The sequence below is a fragment of the Arvicola amphibius genome, chromosome 4 (assembly GCF_903992535.2).
Source record: "Arvicola amphibius chromosome 4, mArvAmp1.2, whole genome shotgun sequence".
NCBI classification, from domain to species: domain Eukaryota; kingdom Metazoa; phylum Chordata; class Mammalia; order Rodentia; family Cricetidae; genus Arvicola; species Arvicola amphibius.
The window spans coordinates 71,723,668-71,740,958 of NC_052050.1; the positions used below are offsets into that span (position 1 = coordinate 71,723,668).

Here is a 17,291-nt window from a genome sequence, read left to right on the forward strand (position 1 = left end):
CCCGAAGCAGAGAAGCAGCAGCCCTTCCTTCCACCTGCTTGTGTGGACCTAGCTGGTCTTCTGAATCAGTCGAGCTTGGAGGAAGACAGCAGGCTGGGATACCCAGATGCTCTTGGAGTCTTTGCTGAGAGCTGCTCATTTACCACATGGAGATAAAATCCCAGATGAGAAACAACCACAATCTCTGGCAGATCAGGTTGAGCCCTCTGGCTTTCAAAGATTCCCCTGCTGTCAGTCAGCTTATTCTGATGGCCCCACTTCCTGTTGTTCCTCTGCCAGTTTGCAGAACATCTGGCCCTGTGTTTTCACGGTTTACCTGTAACTTCAGGAGTTTCTTTTTCTGCCCTGTGTATCTGGTGTTCTACAATCCTCTTGTATCTGTCTGGATGTGCATTTCTCTCCTTAAACTTGGGGAGATTCTTGCTATGATTGGTTGAGAATATTTTCTGCACTCTTGGAATGGATTTCTCCTTCTATGTGAATATATTTCATGGTGTTCCAAAGGTTACACATGGTTTGTTCACAGATTTTTCAATTTTTGTGGTCTTCCCTGACCAAATCCTCCAATTTCTCTACATTGTCCTCAGCTCCTGACATTCTCCCCTCCATATGATCCACTCTGATGGTGAGTCTTTGCTCTGAGCATTTGGTTTAATGTATTTTTCATCTCTAGCTTCATTTAAATCAAGGTTTTGCTCAGTATTTCTCATTATTGAATTCCATTTGTATGCTCTGTGTTGACCTGTTTTTCATTCAGCTAATTGTTTGAGTCCCCATTCTTTTGGTCACATTTACATCATCCTTTTGGATTCTTCATTTGGAACTTTATCTAAGTCATTCTCATGAAAGCTGTAGTTCTGGGGTTTGTATTTTTTTAGAGCAGACAAACTGTCTTGGTTTTTCATATGACCAAGCTTTCTGTTTGAATTTGATTACATCAGTGGTTGGATATTTTTTTTATATATTTACCTCCTTACTTATTTTATAATAAGAAGCAGTTGGTAGACTTTGAAGATTCTGATACATGGGGTGGTCAACAGGGGTCAGGTGAACTTGGATGTCTAAGGCCCAAAGGGGGGAATTCTGACCTCCCTGGGTGAGTAGGTGGGTAGACAGCTGGTAACTCTGACAGGCCAGGCAGTGGGTGGGCAAGAGGCCTGGCAGACAGTGAAGCTGGGAGACCTGAAGTCTCTGAGGCACAGGAAATCACCTCATGGGTGGGTAGTGGGTACACAGGGAGGTTGGTAGCTACCAGCACTCATGAAGTAGGGAGTTGGTCAGGCGAGCTTTGATCAGTGATTTGGAGACAATGTCCTACAGTGTAACCTGGATGGCTTAGTACATCACTGTAATGTACTTAGATGCTGTGTTCTTTAGAGTCTGTTCTCCTCATCGCTGCCCTTGCCTCTAACAGTACTCTTTCTTTTTTTTTTAAATTTTGAACTTTATTTAATTTAAATGCTTGCCATGAAGAAAGGTAACATTTCTGTATTGAAATAAAAGTGCATCATTCATCCCTGCCTTCTCCTCCCTGAAGTCCTTCCCATACCTCCTATTCCATTTCAAATGTATGACTGATGAATCTATATTACTGTGACATGTCTATAACAAAATAAATGTGTAGGCTCAACCTGCTGCATTTAGTACAGTTTGTATAAATAGATGTACAGATATTCAGATAGATATATATATGTAGGTAGATAGATAGATAGATAGATAGATAGATAGATAGATAGATAGATAGATCGTAGATATATAAAGACAAACATATGTATTAGGGCTTAACATTAGGGATTGAATGATCAACCAGGGAGCTCCTCTCTTTGGGAGACTACTTCTGTCTCTCTGCAGCTCTTTACCATTTGACTCTTCATCAAAGTGTCACACCCACGCAATTTCCCACACCCACTGTGGCACGTCAACTGTTGGTGCCAGTGTTCAGGTCTGTGTAAAAGGCCACAGTGTTGAGGTTTCATGGGTATCTTGGTCATATCCAGAAGACTCAGCCTTGCAGCAGACTGTGTGGTCTTCTGACTCTTGTGTCTTCTGCACCCTCCTCCTCAGTGTTCTCTCTCTCTTAGGTTAAGGCTTGTGCCATCAACCGAGGCTGGGCACCGCAAAGGCAGCTGTTCTCTGCTTTGTGACCAGCTGTGGCTTTCTGAAGTGATCTCTCACTGCTGTGAGAAGAAGCATCTTTGGTGGCAAGAGAGAGAACTCCATGTACCTGTGGGTATAAAGAAAAGGGTTTGGAAAGCAGTTAGGAATATTCTGGGATAGGAAAAATGGCCACAGTGAATTCTCCTCTGAGATCTGTGACCTCACTAGCAGCACACGGTGGTTGGTTAGGTTTTCAGTTTCCAGGCATGATTTTCCTCTTGTTCAGCCAGCCTGATGCACAATTAGACAGTTGTGGGTCACCACCAACACATAAATGCCACCCCTGCACCTCAGTGTGATGATCATCACTGTGGCTCACAGGAGTCACAGCTGGGCAGGATTCCAGAATGTCCTCCTCCCTTGGAAACTCTCACAGCTCCTTTTGATGTTAGGGAAGCTGGGCCTTGGGGAGGAGACTTTGGCTCAGATGCAGCTTGATTTCTATGTGTCCTTTATCTGAAGTGTGGTGTCTTCAGCACAGCGCCCTTCAACTTCTGGGACTCAAGCAAGGACAACAGCAGGAGTACTGTTTGAGGAGTATCGTGAACTCCCCTGACCCACAACTCAAGAGAAGTTTCTCATGTCTAACAATAAAGCTTCTATGGATTCTACTCTATGGATTATAGGGGAGGTATTACTAGTCAATAACGTAAGTCATTTAAAGTATATAAGTATACATATATATTATATATAATATAGATATATATATGAAATTATACCATTCCAAAAGGAGTCTTTTTCTATAGTTTTAACTTTTTCTCCATGTTATTCCTATTTTTTTCTGGAGTCTCTGAACCTGTATGATTTTGAGAAATGCTATAACCTTGTAAATCTGTCAGCATTATGCAGGATGCTTGTCAGAGTTCTCCCAGGATGTCCTTCTCAGTGCTGGTGTGGAAGCTCTGATTTTTATTTGTCTTGATTTTTGACCTAGTCACCCCAGAGAACACAGCACAGTGATGTGCACAGCTGAGCATCTGAACTCAGGAAGCAGAGTACCTCACTTAGGAGTGTCCCAACTATGGACGTCATGTCCCGCCTCTGCTGAGAGAAGAAAGGGAAATTGCAGGTGGACATCTCTTTTCTTTTTTCTAATTATTATTTTATTTTATTATTTTAAAAAAATACTAATCCAAATTCCGACTCCTTCCCCTCATCCTATTCCCCTCCTACTCCCTCCACATACCCTCCCACCCCACCCCCTCCAATCCTAAAAGAGGGCAATGCACCCTGCCCTGTGGAAGTCCAAGGCCCTCCCTACTACATCTAGGTTGAGCAAGGTTATACATCCAAAGAGAATAGGATCCCAAAAAGCTAGTACATGCAATAGAGACAAATCCCAGTGCCATTGACATTGGCCCCTCAGTCTGCCCCCAACTGACAACCACATTCATAGGGACTAGTTTGATCCCATGCTCATTCACTCCCTGTCCAGTTGGAGTTGGTGAATTCCCTTTGGCTCAGGCACACTGTCCCAGTGGGTGAACCAACCCCTCATGGTCCTGACTTCCTTGCTCATAGTCTTACTCCTTCTACTCCTCAGCTGGATCTTGGGAACTCAGTCCAGTGCTCTGATGTGGGTCTCTGCCTCTGTTTCCATCTGTTCTTGGACGAAGGTTCTATGGTGATATTTAAGATGATCATCAGTCTGACTACAGGGCAAGGCCAGTTCAGGCACCCTCTCCTCTATTGCTTAGGGTCTTAGCTGGGGTCATCCATTCTCCCAAATTTTGTCAAGCAATCTTGTCTGTTTCCAATTTCCAGGTGGATCTATATATGTTTTTCTTTGGTTTCACCTTATTACTTAGCTTCTCTAGGATCATGAAAAATAGACTCAATGTCCTTTGTTTATGGCTAGTATCCACTAATAAGTGAGTACATACCATATTCATTTTTTGGGTCTGGGTTACCTCACTTAGGATAGTGTTTTCTAATTTGCATGCAAAATTCAAGATGTCATTATTTTTTACTGCTGAGTAGTACTCTAATGTAGATGTGTCATACTTTCTTTATCCATTCTTCAGTTGAGGGGCATCTAGGTTGTTTCCAGGTTCTGGCTATTACAAATAATGCTGTTATGAACATAGTTGAACAACTGCTCTTCTAGTATGGTTGAGCATCTTTTGGGTATATTCCCAAGAGTGGAATTGCTGGATCCTGAGGTAGGTTGATTCCCAGTTTTCTGAGAAACCATTACACTGAATTCCAAAGTGGTTGCACAAGTTTGCATTCCCACCAGCAATGGATGAGTGTTCCCCTTGCTCCACAACCTCTCCAGCATAAGCTATCATCAGTGTTTTTGATCTTAGCCATTCTGACAGGTGTAAGATGGTATCTCTAAGTTGTTTGGATTTGCATTTTCCTGATAGCTAAGAAAGAACATATCCTTAAGTATCTTTTGGCCATTTTAATTCTTCTGTTGAGAATTCTGTTTAGTTCCATACACCACTTTTTAATTGGGTTATTTAGAACTTTAATGTCTAATTTCTTGAGTTCTTTATAGATTTTGGAGATCAGTCCTTTGTCTGATGTGGGGTTGGTGAAGATATTTTCCCATTCAATAGGCTGTCTTTTTGTCTTATTGACTGTATCCTTTGCTTTACAGAAGCTTCTCAGTTTCAGGAGGTCCCAATTACTTATTGATGCTCTTATTGTCTGTGCTACTGGGGTTATATTTAGGAAGTGGTCTCCTGTGCCCATGAATTGAAGGTTACTTCCCACTTTCTCCTCTATCAGGTTCAGTGTGGTCAGATTTATATTGAGGTCCTTAATCCATTTGGACTTGAGTTTTGTGCATGACAATAGATATTGGTCTATTTTCATTTTTCTACAGGTTGATACCCAGTTATGCCAGCACCATTTGTTGAAGATGCTTTCTTTTTTCCATTATATAATTTTAGCTTCTTTGTCAAAAATCAGGTGTTCATAAGTGTATGGATTAATATCCGGGTCTTCAATTCTATTCCATTGGTCAACATCTCTGTTTTTATGCCAATACCAAGCTGTTTCCATTACTGTAGCTCTGTAAAAGAGTTTGGTGTCAGGGATGGTAATGCCTCCGGAAGTTCCTTTATTGTATAGGATTGTTTTGGCTATCCTGGGTTTTTTGTTCTTCCGTATGAAGTTGATTATTGTTCTTTCAAGATCTGTGAAGAATTGTGTTGGGATTTTGATGGGGATTGCATTGAATCTATAGATTGCTTTTGGTAGCATTGCCATTTTTACTATGTTGATCCCTCCTATCCAAGAGCATGGGAGATCTTTCCATTATCTGATATCTTCTTCAATTTCTTTCTTCAAAGACTTAAAGTTCATGTCAAATAGGTCTTTCACTTCCTTGGTTAGTGTTACCCCAAGATATTTTGTTATTTGTGGCTATTGCGAAAGGTGATATTTCTCTGATTTTTCTCTCAGCTTCTTTATTCTTTGTGTATAAGAAGGCTACTGTTTTTTGTGTTGACCTTGTATTCTGCCACATCACTGAAAGTATTTATCAGCTGTAAGAGTTCTCTGGTAGAGTTTTTAGGGTCACTTATGTACACTATCATATCATCTGCAAATAGTGAAAGTTTGACTTCTTCCTTTCCAATTTGAATCCCCTTGATCTCCTTATGTTGTCTTATTGCTATTGATAAAACTTCAAGAACTATGTTGAATAGATATGGAGAGAGTGAACAGCCATGTCTTGTTCCATTTTAGTGGAATCACTTTGAGTTTCTCTCCATTTAATTTGATGTTTGCTGTCAGCTTACTGTATATTGTTTTTATTATATTTAGATATAATCCTTGTATACCTAATTTCTCCAAGACCCTTATCATGAAGGGGTGTTAGATTTTGTCAAATGCTTTTTCAGCATCTAATTAAATGATCATATGGTTTCTTCTTTCTGTTTATTTATATGATGGATTACATTGATATATTTTCATATGTTGAACCAGCCCTGCATCTCTGGGATGAAGCCTACTTGATCATGATGGATGATTTTTTTGATGTATTCTTGGATTCGGTTTGCCAGTATTTTATTGAGAATTTTTGCATCGATGTTCATGAGTGAGATTGGTCTGTAATTCTCTTTCTTGGTTAAGTCTTTGTGTGGCTTTGGTATCAGAGTAACTGTAGCTTCATAAAAAAAAGTTTGGCAATGACCCTTCTATTTCTATTATGTGGAACACATTAAGGAGTGTAGATATTATCTCTTCTTGGAAGCTCTGGTAGAATTCTGCACTAAAACCATCCAGCCCTGGGCTTTTTTTGGTTGGGAGGTTTTTGATGACAGCTTCTATTACCTCGTGGCTTATAGGTCTATTTAAATTGCTAACCTGGTCTTGATTTAATTTTGGTATATGGTATCAATCTCAAAAATTATCCATTTCTTTTCCATTTTCCAATTTTGTGGAGTACAGGTCTTTGTAGTAAGACCTAATGATTCTCTGAATTTCCTCAGTGTCTGTTATTATGTCCCCCTTTTCATTTCTGAGTTTATTAATTTGAATGTTCCCTCTCCGCCTTTTGATTAGTTTGGATAAGGGTTTGTCAATCTTGTTGATTTTCTCAAAGAACCAGCTCTTTGTTTCATTGATTCTTTGTATAGTTTTCTGTTTTTCTATTTTGTTGATTTCAGCCCTCAATTGATTATTTCCTGTTTTCTACTCCTTCTGGGTAAGTCTGCTTCCTTTTTTTCTAGAGCTTTCAGGTGTGCCGTTAAATCACTAATGTGAGCTTTCTCTGTTTTCTTTATGTGGGTACTTAGTGCTATGAACTTTCCTCTTAGCACTGCTTTCATAGTGTCCCATAGGTTTGAATATGTTGTTCCTTCATTTTCGTTGAATTCAATAAAGACTTTCATTTCTTTATTATTTCTTCCCTGACCCAGGGATGGTTCAGTAGTTGACTGTTCTGTTTCCATTGGTTTATAGGCTTTCTGGGAGTAGTATTGTTGTTAAATTCTAACTTTACTCCATGGTGATCTGATAAGACACAGGGGGTTACTCTGATTTTTTTGTATCTGTGAATGTTTGCTTTGTTACTGAGTATGTGATCAGTTTTAGAGAAAGTTCCATGAGGTCCTTAAAAGAAGGTATATTCTTTTGTGTTTGGGTGAAATGTTCTATAGATATCTGTTAAGTCCATTTGATTCATTACATCTGTTAATTCTCTTATTTCTTTAGTAAGTTTCTGTCTGGTTGACTTGTTCATTGGCAAGAGAGGAGTGTTGAAATCTCCTACTATTAGTGTGTGGGGTTCAATGTGCAATTTAAGTTTTAGTAATGTTTCTTTTATATATGTGGGTGCTTTTATATTAGGGGCATAGATATTCAGGATTGAGACTTCATCTTGATGAATTGTTCCTGTTATGAGTATAAAGTGTTCTTCTTCATCTCTTCTGATTGATTTTAGTTTGAGATCAATTTTGTTAGATATTAGGATGGCCACATCCACTTGTTTCTTGGGTCCATTTGATTGGAAACCTTTTCCCAACCCTTTACTCTGAGGTAGTGTCTGTCTTTGAGGTTGAGGTGTTTCTTGTCAACAGCAGAAGGCTGGATCCTGTTTTTATGTCCATTCTCTTAGCCTGTGTCTTTTTATAGGTGACTTGAGTCCATTGATATTAAGCGATACTAATGACCATTGGTTGTCAACTCCAGTTATTTTACGGTAGTAGTTTTATGTGTTTCCCTTTTTTGGGTTATGCTGGTGGAGGGTTATCAGATGTCTGTGTTATTATGGATGTAGTTAGCTTCTTTGGGTTGAGGTTTTCCTTCTAGTACTTTCTGTAAGGCTGGGTTTGTGGATACATATTGTTTAAATCTGTTTTTGTCATGGAATATCTTGTTTTCTCCATCAATGGTGAAAGAAAGCTTTGCTGGGTATAGTAGTCTGGGTTTGCATCCATGGTCTCTTAGTGTCTGCAGTACATCTATCCAGGACCTTCTGGATTTCATGGTTTCCATTGAGAAGTCAGGTGTAATTCTGATAAGTTTACCTTTATATGCTATTTGACCTTTTTCCTTTGCAGCTCTTAATATTCTTTCTTTATTCTTTATGTTTTATGTTTTGATTATTATATGATGAGGGTATTTTTTTTTATTCCAGTCTATTTGGTGTCCTGTAAGCTTCTTTTTTTCCTTAACAAGAACAATATTTTTCCAAGTTTAAAAACTGATCCCACAAGAGAAAACAGGATTTTGCTTTCCTGTGTTAAAATACTTCTTTACCAACACTAAACTTTGTAGCGATAGAATTTCTTAACCCTTTCTCTCTATTAATGTCATTAGTGAAATAGGTTTATTGATGTGAAATTCTCAGCTGTACTTCTAAACTCAAGATTCTCAGTCCTGGTGGCTCATTAGAATCCTCCAAGGAACTTTATCAAAATACCTATTATAGGGTCTACCTCAACCCAATTAAATGAGAATCACTCAGGGGAGTTTAGGCATCTAGGTTTTTTCCCATGATATTTATTGGGCTCTACATTTTTCTCTGCTCCCCTCCCTGCTTCTCCCCCTCCCCACTTCAATACTCCCCAAGGTCCCTAGGAGAACTTGTCTTTTTATACTTTCTACTTCCCATGCAGATTATATCTATCTGAGTCTCTCTCTCTTAGTGTTCATATTGTTGTCTAAGTTCTCTGGGATTGTGGTTTGTAGGCTGGCTTTCTTTGCTTTATGTTTAAAAACCACCTATGAGTGAGTACATGTGATAATCGTCTTTCTGTATCTGGGTTACCTCCCTCAAAATAATGTTTTCTAGCTCCATCCATTTTCCTGCAAAATTCAAGATGTCATTATTTTTTTCTGCTGTGTAGTACTTCATTGTGTAAATGTACCAAATTTTTCTTATCCATTCTTCGATGGAGAGGCATTTAGGTTGTTTCCAGGTTGTGACTATGACAAAAAAAAGCTGCTATGAACATCATTGAGCACATGTCCTTGTGGCACAATTGAGCATTCTTTGGATATATACACAAAAGTGGTATTATTGAATCTTGAGGAAGGTTGTTTTCTAATTTTCTGAGAAATCGCCACACTGACATCCAAAGGGGTTGTACCAGCTTGCATTCCCACCAACAATGCAGGAGTGTTCCCTTTTCCCCACAACCTCCCCAGCGTAAGTTGTCATCAGTGTTTTTGATCTTGGCCATTCTTACAGGTGTTGTTGTTTTGAAATGCATTTCTCTGGTGACTTAGAATGTTGAACATTTCCTTAGGTATCTTTCAGCCATTTTAGATTACTCTGCTGAGAGTTCTCTGTTTAGGTCTGTACTCCATTTTTTTATTGGATTATGTGATCTTTTGGTGTCTAATTTCTTGAGTTCTTTGTATATTTTGGAGATCAGCCCTCTGTCTAATGTGGGATTAGTGAAGATCTTTTCCCATTCTGTAGGCTGTCATTTTTGTCTTGTTGACCATGTCCTTTGCTTTACAGAAGCTTTTCAGTTTCAGGAGGTCCCATTTATTAATTGTTTCTCTCAGTGTCTGTGCTGCTGGTATTCTATTTAGGGAGTGGTTCCCTGTGCCAATGCATTCTAGTGTACTTCCCACTTTCTCTTCTATAAGGTTCAGTGTGGCTGGCTTTATATTGAGGTCTTTGATCCATTTGGACTTGAGTTTGTGCATGGTGATAACTACAGGTCTATAACTGGATATGTTGATACCAGTTATGCCAGAACCACTTGTTAAATATGCTTTCTTTTTCTATTTGATATTTTTTACATATTTATCAAGTATTAGGTGTTCGAAGATGTGTGGATTGATATCCAGGTCTTTTATTCAGTTCCATTGGTCTTCCTGTCTCTTCATATGCCAGTACCAGGCTGTTTTCAGTACTGTAGCTCTGTAGTAAAGTTTGAAGTCAGGGATTGTGATGCCTCCAGAAGTTCTTTTATTGCCCAGGATTGTTTTGGCTATTCTGGGTTTTTTGCTTTTCCAAATGAAGTTGAGTGCCATTCTTTCAAGTTCTTTGAAGAATTTTGCTGGGATTTTGATGGGCACCTGTAAGCTTCTTATACCTTAATAGGAATATCCTTCTTTAGTTTGGGAAAATTTCTTCTATGATTTTGTTGAGTATATTTTCTGTGCCTTTGAGCTGGAGTTCTTCTCCATCTTCTACCCTTATTATTCTCAGGTTTGCTCTTTTCATGGTGTCCCAGATTTCCTGAATGTTTTGTGTTAAGAATTTGTTGGATTTAATGTTTTCTTTGACTAATGAATCTATTTCCTCTATAGTATCTTCAGTGCCTGAGAATCCTTCTCCTATCTCTTGTATTCTGATGGTTATATTTGTCTCTATAGTTCCTGTTCGCTTACCCATATTTTTCATATCCAGAATTCCCTTGGTTTGTGTTTTCTTTATTACCTGTAGTAATGAGGAGCAGCGGGTTGCTTTCCTGCCACCCGGCTCCCAGCTAGATTACACCCAAAATAATTACACAGAAACTGTATTCATTTAAACACTGCCTGGCCCATTAGCGCTAGCCTCTTATTGGCTAACTCTCACATCTTGATTCAACACATTTCTAATAATCTGTATGTCACCACGAGCTCATGGCTTATCGGGAAAGATTCAGCATGTCTGACCTGGCAGCTTCATGGCAGGTGGCTCTGTCTGACTCTGCCTCCTTCCTCCCAGAATTCTGTTCTGTCTAATCTGCCCACCTAATTGTCAGTCCTATCAAAAGGCCATGACAGTCTCTTTATTTAACCAATGAAAGTAACACATAGACAGAAGATCCTCCTACACCAATTACCTCTATTTCAGTTTTCAAATCTTAAACTATTTCTTTTACCTGTTTGATTGCTTTTTCTTGGGTATCTTTGAGGGATTTATTAATTTCTTCCAACTTTTTGTTTGTCTTCTCTTGTTTAAGGGAGTTTTTCACTTCCTCTTTAAAGGTCTCCGTCATTTTCATAAAGTTACATTTAAAGTCTTTTTATTGTACTTCTGGGTTAGAATGATCAATTCTTCCTTTTGTGTGTCGCGGGGTTCTAGTGTTTCCATTGCTTTTTAGGATGTTGAAGGAATTCTTACATTGGCGCCTACCCATCTCTTTCTTCAAATGAAGCTGGCAGTGTTTTGGTGTCTTGGTCCAATCCTTGCTGTGGCTGTCTAAGTACTTGAAAGTTTTTCTTGGTCTGCCTTCTTTTAGGTCCTCCCAGTATTAGAGCAAGCTGTGTTGCAGGGTTCCACAGAGCCCACAGGCAGGTGAACAGGCAGGTTTGGGGGCGGGGTGGGTTGGAGGATAGCCCAGCTGCAGGAAAACTCCCTGCTGGCTGGCTAGAAAAGCCTAGGGAGTTGGGGAGGAGCCCCTGGGTTTTGTCCCACTAGGGAGGTTCCAGAGAGTTGAGCATCCAGCTGTCCAGCACTGTGGCTGTTGATTCACCTCCCAGGTCCCCTCAATACTGAAGCAAGCTGTGTTTCAGGGTTCCAGAGACCTCGCAGGTAAAAATGTGGGTTTGGGAATGAGGTGGGTTGGGGGATAGCCCAGCCACAGGAAAACTCCCTGCTGGCTGGCTAGAAAAGCCAAGGGAATTGGGGAGGAGCCCCTAGGTTTTGTCCCACTGGGGAGGTCCCAAAGAGTGGGGTGTCCGGCTGTCAGGCCCTGTTGCCGCTGACTCGCCTCTTAGGTCCCCTCAGTATTGGAGCAACTGGACATCTTTTTTCAATTCAGTCTTTTCTGTTTCTCCTCATTTCCTCATTATATAATAATTACGCAAAGAGACCAGAATCCTTGTTGACCTACAGACAATTCACTAAAAGGTTCACATAAGGTGGAGGACCCTGCTAGAAGTGTTGCTTCTTTTAAGACCTTGTAGGGTTGCCATCATGTATGAGTATTATTTTAATGAAAATAAAGGAACGTAAAGGAGACTTTAAACTTACAGTGAAGGTTGCAGTAGGTGGGGTCACATAGTAATTGGAGACTTTAAACTGATAGTGAAGGTTGCAGTAGGTGAGGTCACATAGTAATTGGAGTCTGAATCAGAGCAAGTAGAGCAAGGAAATTCCTAGGAGGAAGTGAAGTGTGAAAAAGAGACCTCCTTATATGCAGGTCATTAGGGGAAGCAGCAACCAAGAGAAGAGAAGACAGACAGCGCAGGCTCTGATGTGGGTCAGGGTCAGGGTCCTGCTTTACTGAACCAGCAAACACCAAGGCTTTGCCCTGCTTTATTAATAATTACAATTTCTCTCTTCTCTGCTCCATTCAGCTTCTATCATAAGGAGCCATGGCTTGGGCCTCCAGCTTTGATGCATTCTTTAAGAATTTTAAGAGGGAAAGCCAAATCCTCTCTGAGGACAACATCATCTTGATTAAATCCTACACTGAGACAAATAGGCTCCAGAAAGCACTTTCTGTAATCCACAATGCACTGAGAGACATCGAGAATGCACCCCTGAACATTGCTGTGACAGGGGAGACAGGGACGGGGAAGTCCTCGTTCATCAATGCCCTGAGAGGGGTGGGGCAGGAAGATGTAGGTGCAGCCCCCACTGGGGTGACAGAGACAACCCAGGAAAGAATTCCGTACCTGCACCCAAAGCTTCCCCAGGTAACACTATGGGACCTGCCTGGTATTGGATCCACTTCCTTCCCACCAGAGAACTACCTAACAGAAATGAAGTTTGGTGAGTATGACTTCTTCATTATCATCTCGGCTACACGCTTCAAAGAAAATGATGCCCAGATAGCCAAAGCCATCACCAAGATGAAGATGAATTTCTACTTTGTCCGAACAAAGGTAGATATTGACATAGATAATGAACAGAAGAGTAAACCTAAGACTTTCGATAAGAAGAATGTCCTGATGAAAATCCGAGGTGACTGTTCAAAGCATCTCCAGAAGGCTCTCTCCAGTGAGCCTCGAACCTTTTTAGTCTCTAACTTTGATGTGTCCGACTTTGACTTCCCAGAGCTGCAGACCACCCTACTGAGCGAGCTTCCAGCCCACAAGCGCCATGTCTTCATGCTGTCCTTGAACAGTGTTACTGAGGAAATCATTAACCTCAAGAGAGATTCCCTGAAGCAGAAAGTCTTCCTAGAGGCCCTGAAAGCTGGAGTACTTGCCACCATTCCACTTGGTGGCATGATCATGGATGACATAGAGAACCTGGATGAAACGTTCGATCTCTACAAGTCCTACTTTGGCCTGGATGATGCCTCACTGAAAATCATTGCCATGCAATTTAACACACCTGTCAACACACTCAAGGCACGCCTTCGGTTTCCCCATTTGTTTACACAGAACAATGAGTCCTTAGAGGATAAACTGTGGAAATATATCCATCACATTTCCTCAGTTACTGGTGGTCCAGTTGCTAGTGGCATTTATTTCAAAAAGTCTTACTATTTGCAGAATCTCTTTATTGATGCTGCAGCAAATGATGCCATAGCTCTTCTCAATAAGGAAGATCTTTTAGAAAACAAGGTGGAACCATATATATCTAAGCCCCTCGATTACTGGGAATGATGGGAAAATGAGGCACAAGTTCCAATCAGTGTTTACTTTTGGCCTTGCTTTGGACACTGAAACATAATCTACACCCGAGAAACAAACCTTGTCTGAGGGGTGCCAAAGGGCTCCTCCTTTTCCTCTTCTGGAGTCAGAAGATCACTGTGGCAAGTGTTCAAATGTGCTGGAGTAGCAGAGCCATCAGCAACATTGTGCAAATGCCTGAGGAAACCTCCTTTCCATTAAAATAGTATGTAAAGCAAACATGAAAATATTGACTTGATTTGTGATTTTTGTGGTCTAATGACTCCTGAATCCTTTACCCCTGTGAAAGTCTCCACACAGGTCTGCATTCTCATTTTGCTTTGAGGGCATCTGGTGCCCAGCACTGTGTAGATAAACTCACCTCCTTAAGAGGTATAAGTCTCACATAGGAGTCAAACCACAAGAGGGGACTGTGACCATTAGCCATGCTCCATCCAGGAGGAGCTTGGGGGAAAAAAACCACGAGCAAACATCTGTAGGCCCAGTGAATGCACACAAATCAACACAGATGTCCTATCCTTCCCTGGCCAATGCAAACATCTGTAGGCCCAGTGAGTGCACACAAATCAACACAGATGTCCTATCCTTCCTTGGCCAATCTGAACAGCTAGAAAGTCACACTGTGTGAATGGCAACTGGATCTCTAATTATAAACTGTCTCTCCTCGTTATTTCACTCATTAGAAAAAATGAAAAACCCGTTTGACCTCTTTTCTCTAATCTCCCGTGGGTACTGTTGGTACTTGCTCTCCCTTGACTAGGCCAGGATGTGGAGCTGCTGACAGCTGGTTTGCCCCACTACCCTCCTGACTATTCATGCTGATTATGGATTTTTTTTCCTTTTTTTAATTTATTTTTCCATTCAAAAAATTTACACTTCCTCCCCTCCTCCCATTCTCCTCCCACTCCCTCACTCACCTTCCTCCCTTCCCCTCCCTCCTTAAGAGAGGGAAGGGAACCCTGCCCTATGGGAAGTCCACCCCCTCCCACATCCAGTCCTAGGAAGCTTTGCATCCAAATAGACAAATAGACTAGGGTCTCAAAAAGCCAGTATATGCAGTAGAAACAAGTCCCAGTGCCTTTATCAATGGCTTCTCAGTCAGCCCCCATTTTCAGCCACATTCAGAGAGTCTGGTTTGATTGCATGCTCATTCAGTCCTGGTCCAGCTGGATTTGGTGAGCTCACATTATGTAGCGAGGAGCTGCGGGCAGGCCTGCTTTTCCTCCTGCCCAGCTCCTGCATGGTTAGCTTTACACCCGAAATAATTGCACGGAAACTGTATTCTTTTAAACACTTCCTGACCCATTAGTTTTAGCTCCTACTAGCTAATTCTCACATCTCTTGCTTTAACCCATATCTAATAATCTGTGTAACACCACAAGTGGTGTCTTACCAGGAAAGATTCAGCACGTCTGTCCTGGTGGCTGGCTTCATGGCATCTGTCTCCCTGAGGAGAGCCATGGCGGTCTGCCCCAGAGAAGCGAGGCAGGGCAATTGTCTGAACCATCTACCTCACTTCCCTTTTCCTGTTCTGTCTACTCCACCTATCTAAATCTTGCCCTATTAAAAAGCCAAGGCAGTTTGTTTATTAGCCAATGAGAATCCTCTATCAACATTAGAACAGGCACACTGTCTCAATAGGTGGACCAACCCTCGCAGTTCAGACTTCCTTGCTCATCTTCTCCCTCCTTCTGCTCTTCAACTGGACCTTGGGGGTTTCGTCTGTTGCTCTAATGAAGGACTTTGTATCTATCTCCATCCATCGCCGGATGAAGACTATGGTTTTCTGATAGCATGATATAATGTGAGATGGGCCTGAAATCGCTATGAAAGGCTATCTTGATTCTTTTATTTTGTTCTACCTCATTATGTTATTTATCACTGATCCAGGAAGAACCGCCTTTTTTTAGACATAATTCTTCATTGATTGTTTGGGAATTTCACATCATGCACCCCAATCTGTCTTGACTCCCAGTCCCTTGGTATCTGCACCCACCCCTACAGCATCCCCCATAAAAGAAACACAACACCTGCAAATTAATTAAGAACAAAACAAAACAGACCAACAAGTAAAAAATCAAAAAACAAAAAAAAAACTGCTTCCTTCTTCTTCTTTCCCATCCCTCAACAACCTCTTCATTTGACCTAGTGGCACTGGGAGCCATGCTGTGCCCCACAGTATACCTTTTGTCCAATCAGCCCTACCCAAAGATGACTGTTGTAATGAGTCGTTGGTCCAGTGCAAGGCCTCTGGCACACCATCATCCCTGGACCCTCAAAGAATCTCCTCTTGGTTGCCCTGATGTTGCCCCAAGTCTTGGAGAACCTGTGACTATTGTTCTGTAGGACCAGTCCACTCCCATGCTCCAGCAGGTCATCATGGGGTAGATGTAAGGGTGGGCCAACCCAAGGCCGAGGATCTGGGTCTGGGTGGTAGCCAAGATCCTCAGTGAGGGCCGCTGGGACTTCCCTCTTCAGGAGAGGTGTGGAGCCAGGTCCCCTAGGCCCATGTAGTCAGGGCTAGCTCTCTCATGCCCATGGTGTGGGGTGGGGCAATGTCCCCGAGTGCAGAGGGAGCTCTCGCATGAGAAGCGGAACCATCTTTCCTGCTGTAGTGTCCAGTGAGGGACAGTGGCAGTGACAGGAGGGACCGGTTCAGCAAGGCCCTCAGAATTCGGCACACCTGGTTCCTAGGAACCCCTGTGATAACATGGGCCATGGACATCAACACAGACCCCAGATGCCGCAGGAACATGGCCCATACATAGCCTTCAGCAGCAGCTCGGGCCGTGTGTCACCATGGCCCCAGTGGCAGCACAGGCCACCCAGATCAGTGTGGTCCCAGTGATGGTGTGACCCTCACAGCAATGTGATCTCAGATAGCAGACCAGACCCTGGGCATCTGTCCAGACTGCAGTGGTTACAGGAGCCACAGACGTCTACTCAGACGCTGGCTATTGTAGGGCCATTGACCCAGATATAGCCCTTGGCACAGCTCCAGGCAACACCATGAATGGGCATGGCAGCACAATCGACTCAAATTAGCATGGCACAGTGGTAGCAGGGCCCTCAGACACCGATATGGCCACAGGTTGAGGCCTAGGCCCTGGACATCTGTGTGGTCTTTGGTGGCAATATGGGTCATGGATGTCAACACAGACCCCGACTGTGGTGGGACCACAAACCAGACATGGCCCTCATTTAGAGCCCAGACTCAGACATCACCATAGCCCAGGGTGGCAGCACAGGCAACTCATATCCTTCATGACCTCAGAGGCTGCAAGGTTGCTAGAAACCAAAATAGCCACAGGTGGCAGGCCAGACCCCAGACATCCTTGTGGCCTTTGGTGGCACTATGGATCATGGATATAAACACAGACCCTGGCTGTGGAAGGACCATGGACCCAGACATGACCTTAGGCATCAGCCTGGGCCCCGACACCACCCTGGCCCTGGGTGACAAGCAGGCCACACATATCAGCCTGTTCCTCACCACCTCATTTCTTCAGTTTTGCCTCTTTCCACAGCGTGTGAACCATTCTGCTTCTCTTTCTCTCTCAGTTCGCCGCCATATATGTGCCCATCATAATGGCATGTATGAGCGTGGTGCCTTCAACAAGCCTAGAATGTGAGGACCCAGG

At 42.2% G+C, this 17,291-nt stretch overlaps 1 protein-coding gene across 7 annotated transcripts in view; it reads left to right on the top strand.

Annotated features, from left to right (window-relative positions):
- Window positions 1-13,877, top strand: part of LOC119812843 (T-cell-specific guanine nucleotide triphosphate-binding protein 2-like) — a 113,626-nt gene extending 99,749 nt beyond the window's left edge. For 2 of the 7 annotated variants that reach the window (XM_038327829.1, XM_038327826.1), the window contains exon 2: window positions 12,364-13,877. In XM_038327829.1, coding sequence (XP_038183757.1) covers window positions 12,382-13,623 — 1,242 coding nt within the window. In that variant the 5' untranslated portion in view covers window positions 12,364-12,381 and the 3' untranslated portion in view covers window positions 13,624-13,877. Of the gene's footprint in view, window positions 1-526; window positions 3,227-10,970; window positions 11,597-12,363 lie in introns of those variants that run through there. The other 5 variants (XM_038327825.1, XM_038327827.1, XM_038327828.1 and 2 more) reach the window with 5 other exon arrangements.
- The last annotated feature ends 3,414 nt before the right edge of the window (window positions 13,878-17,291 follow it).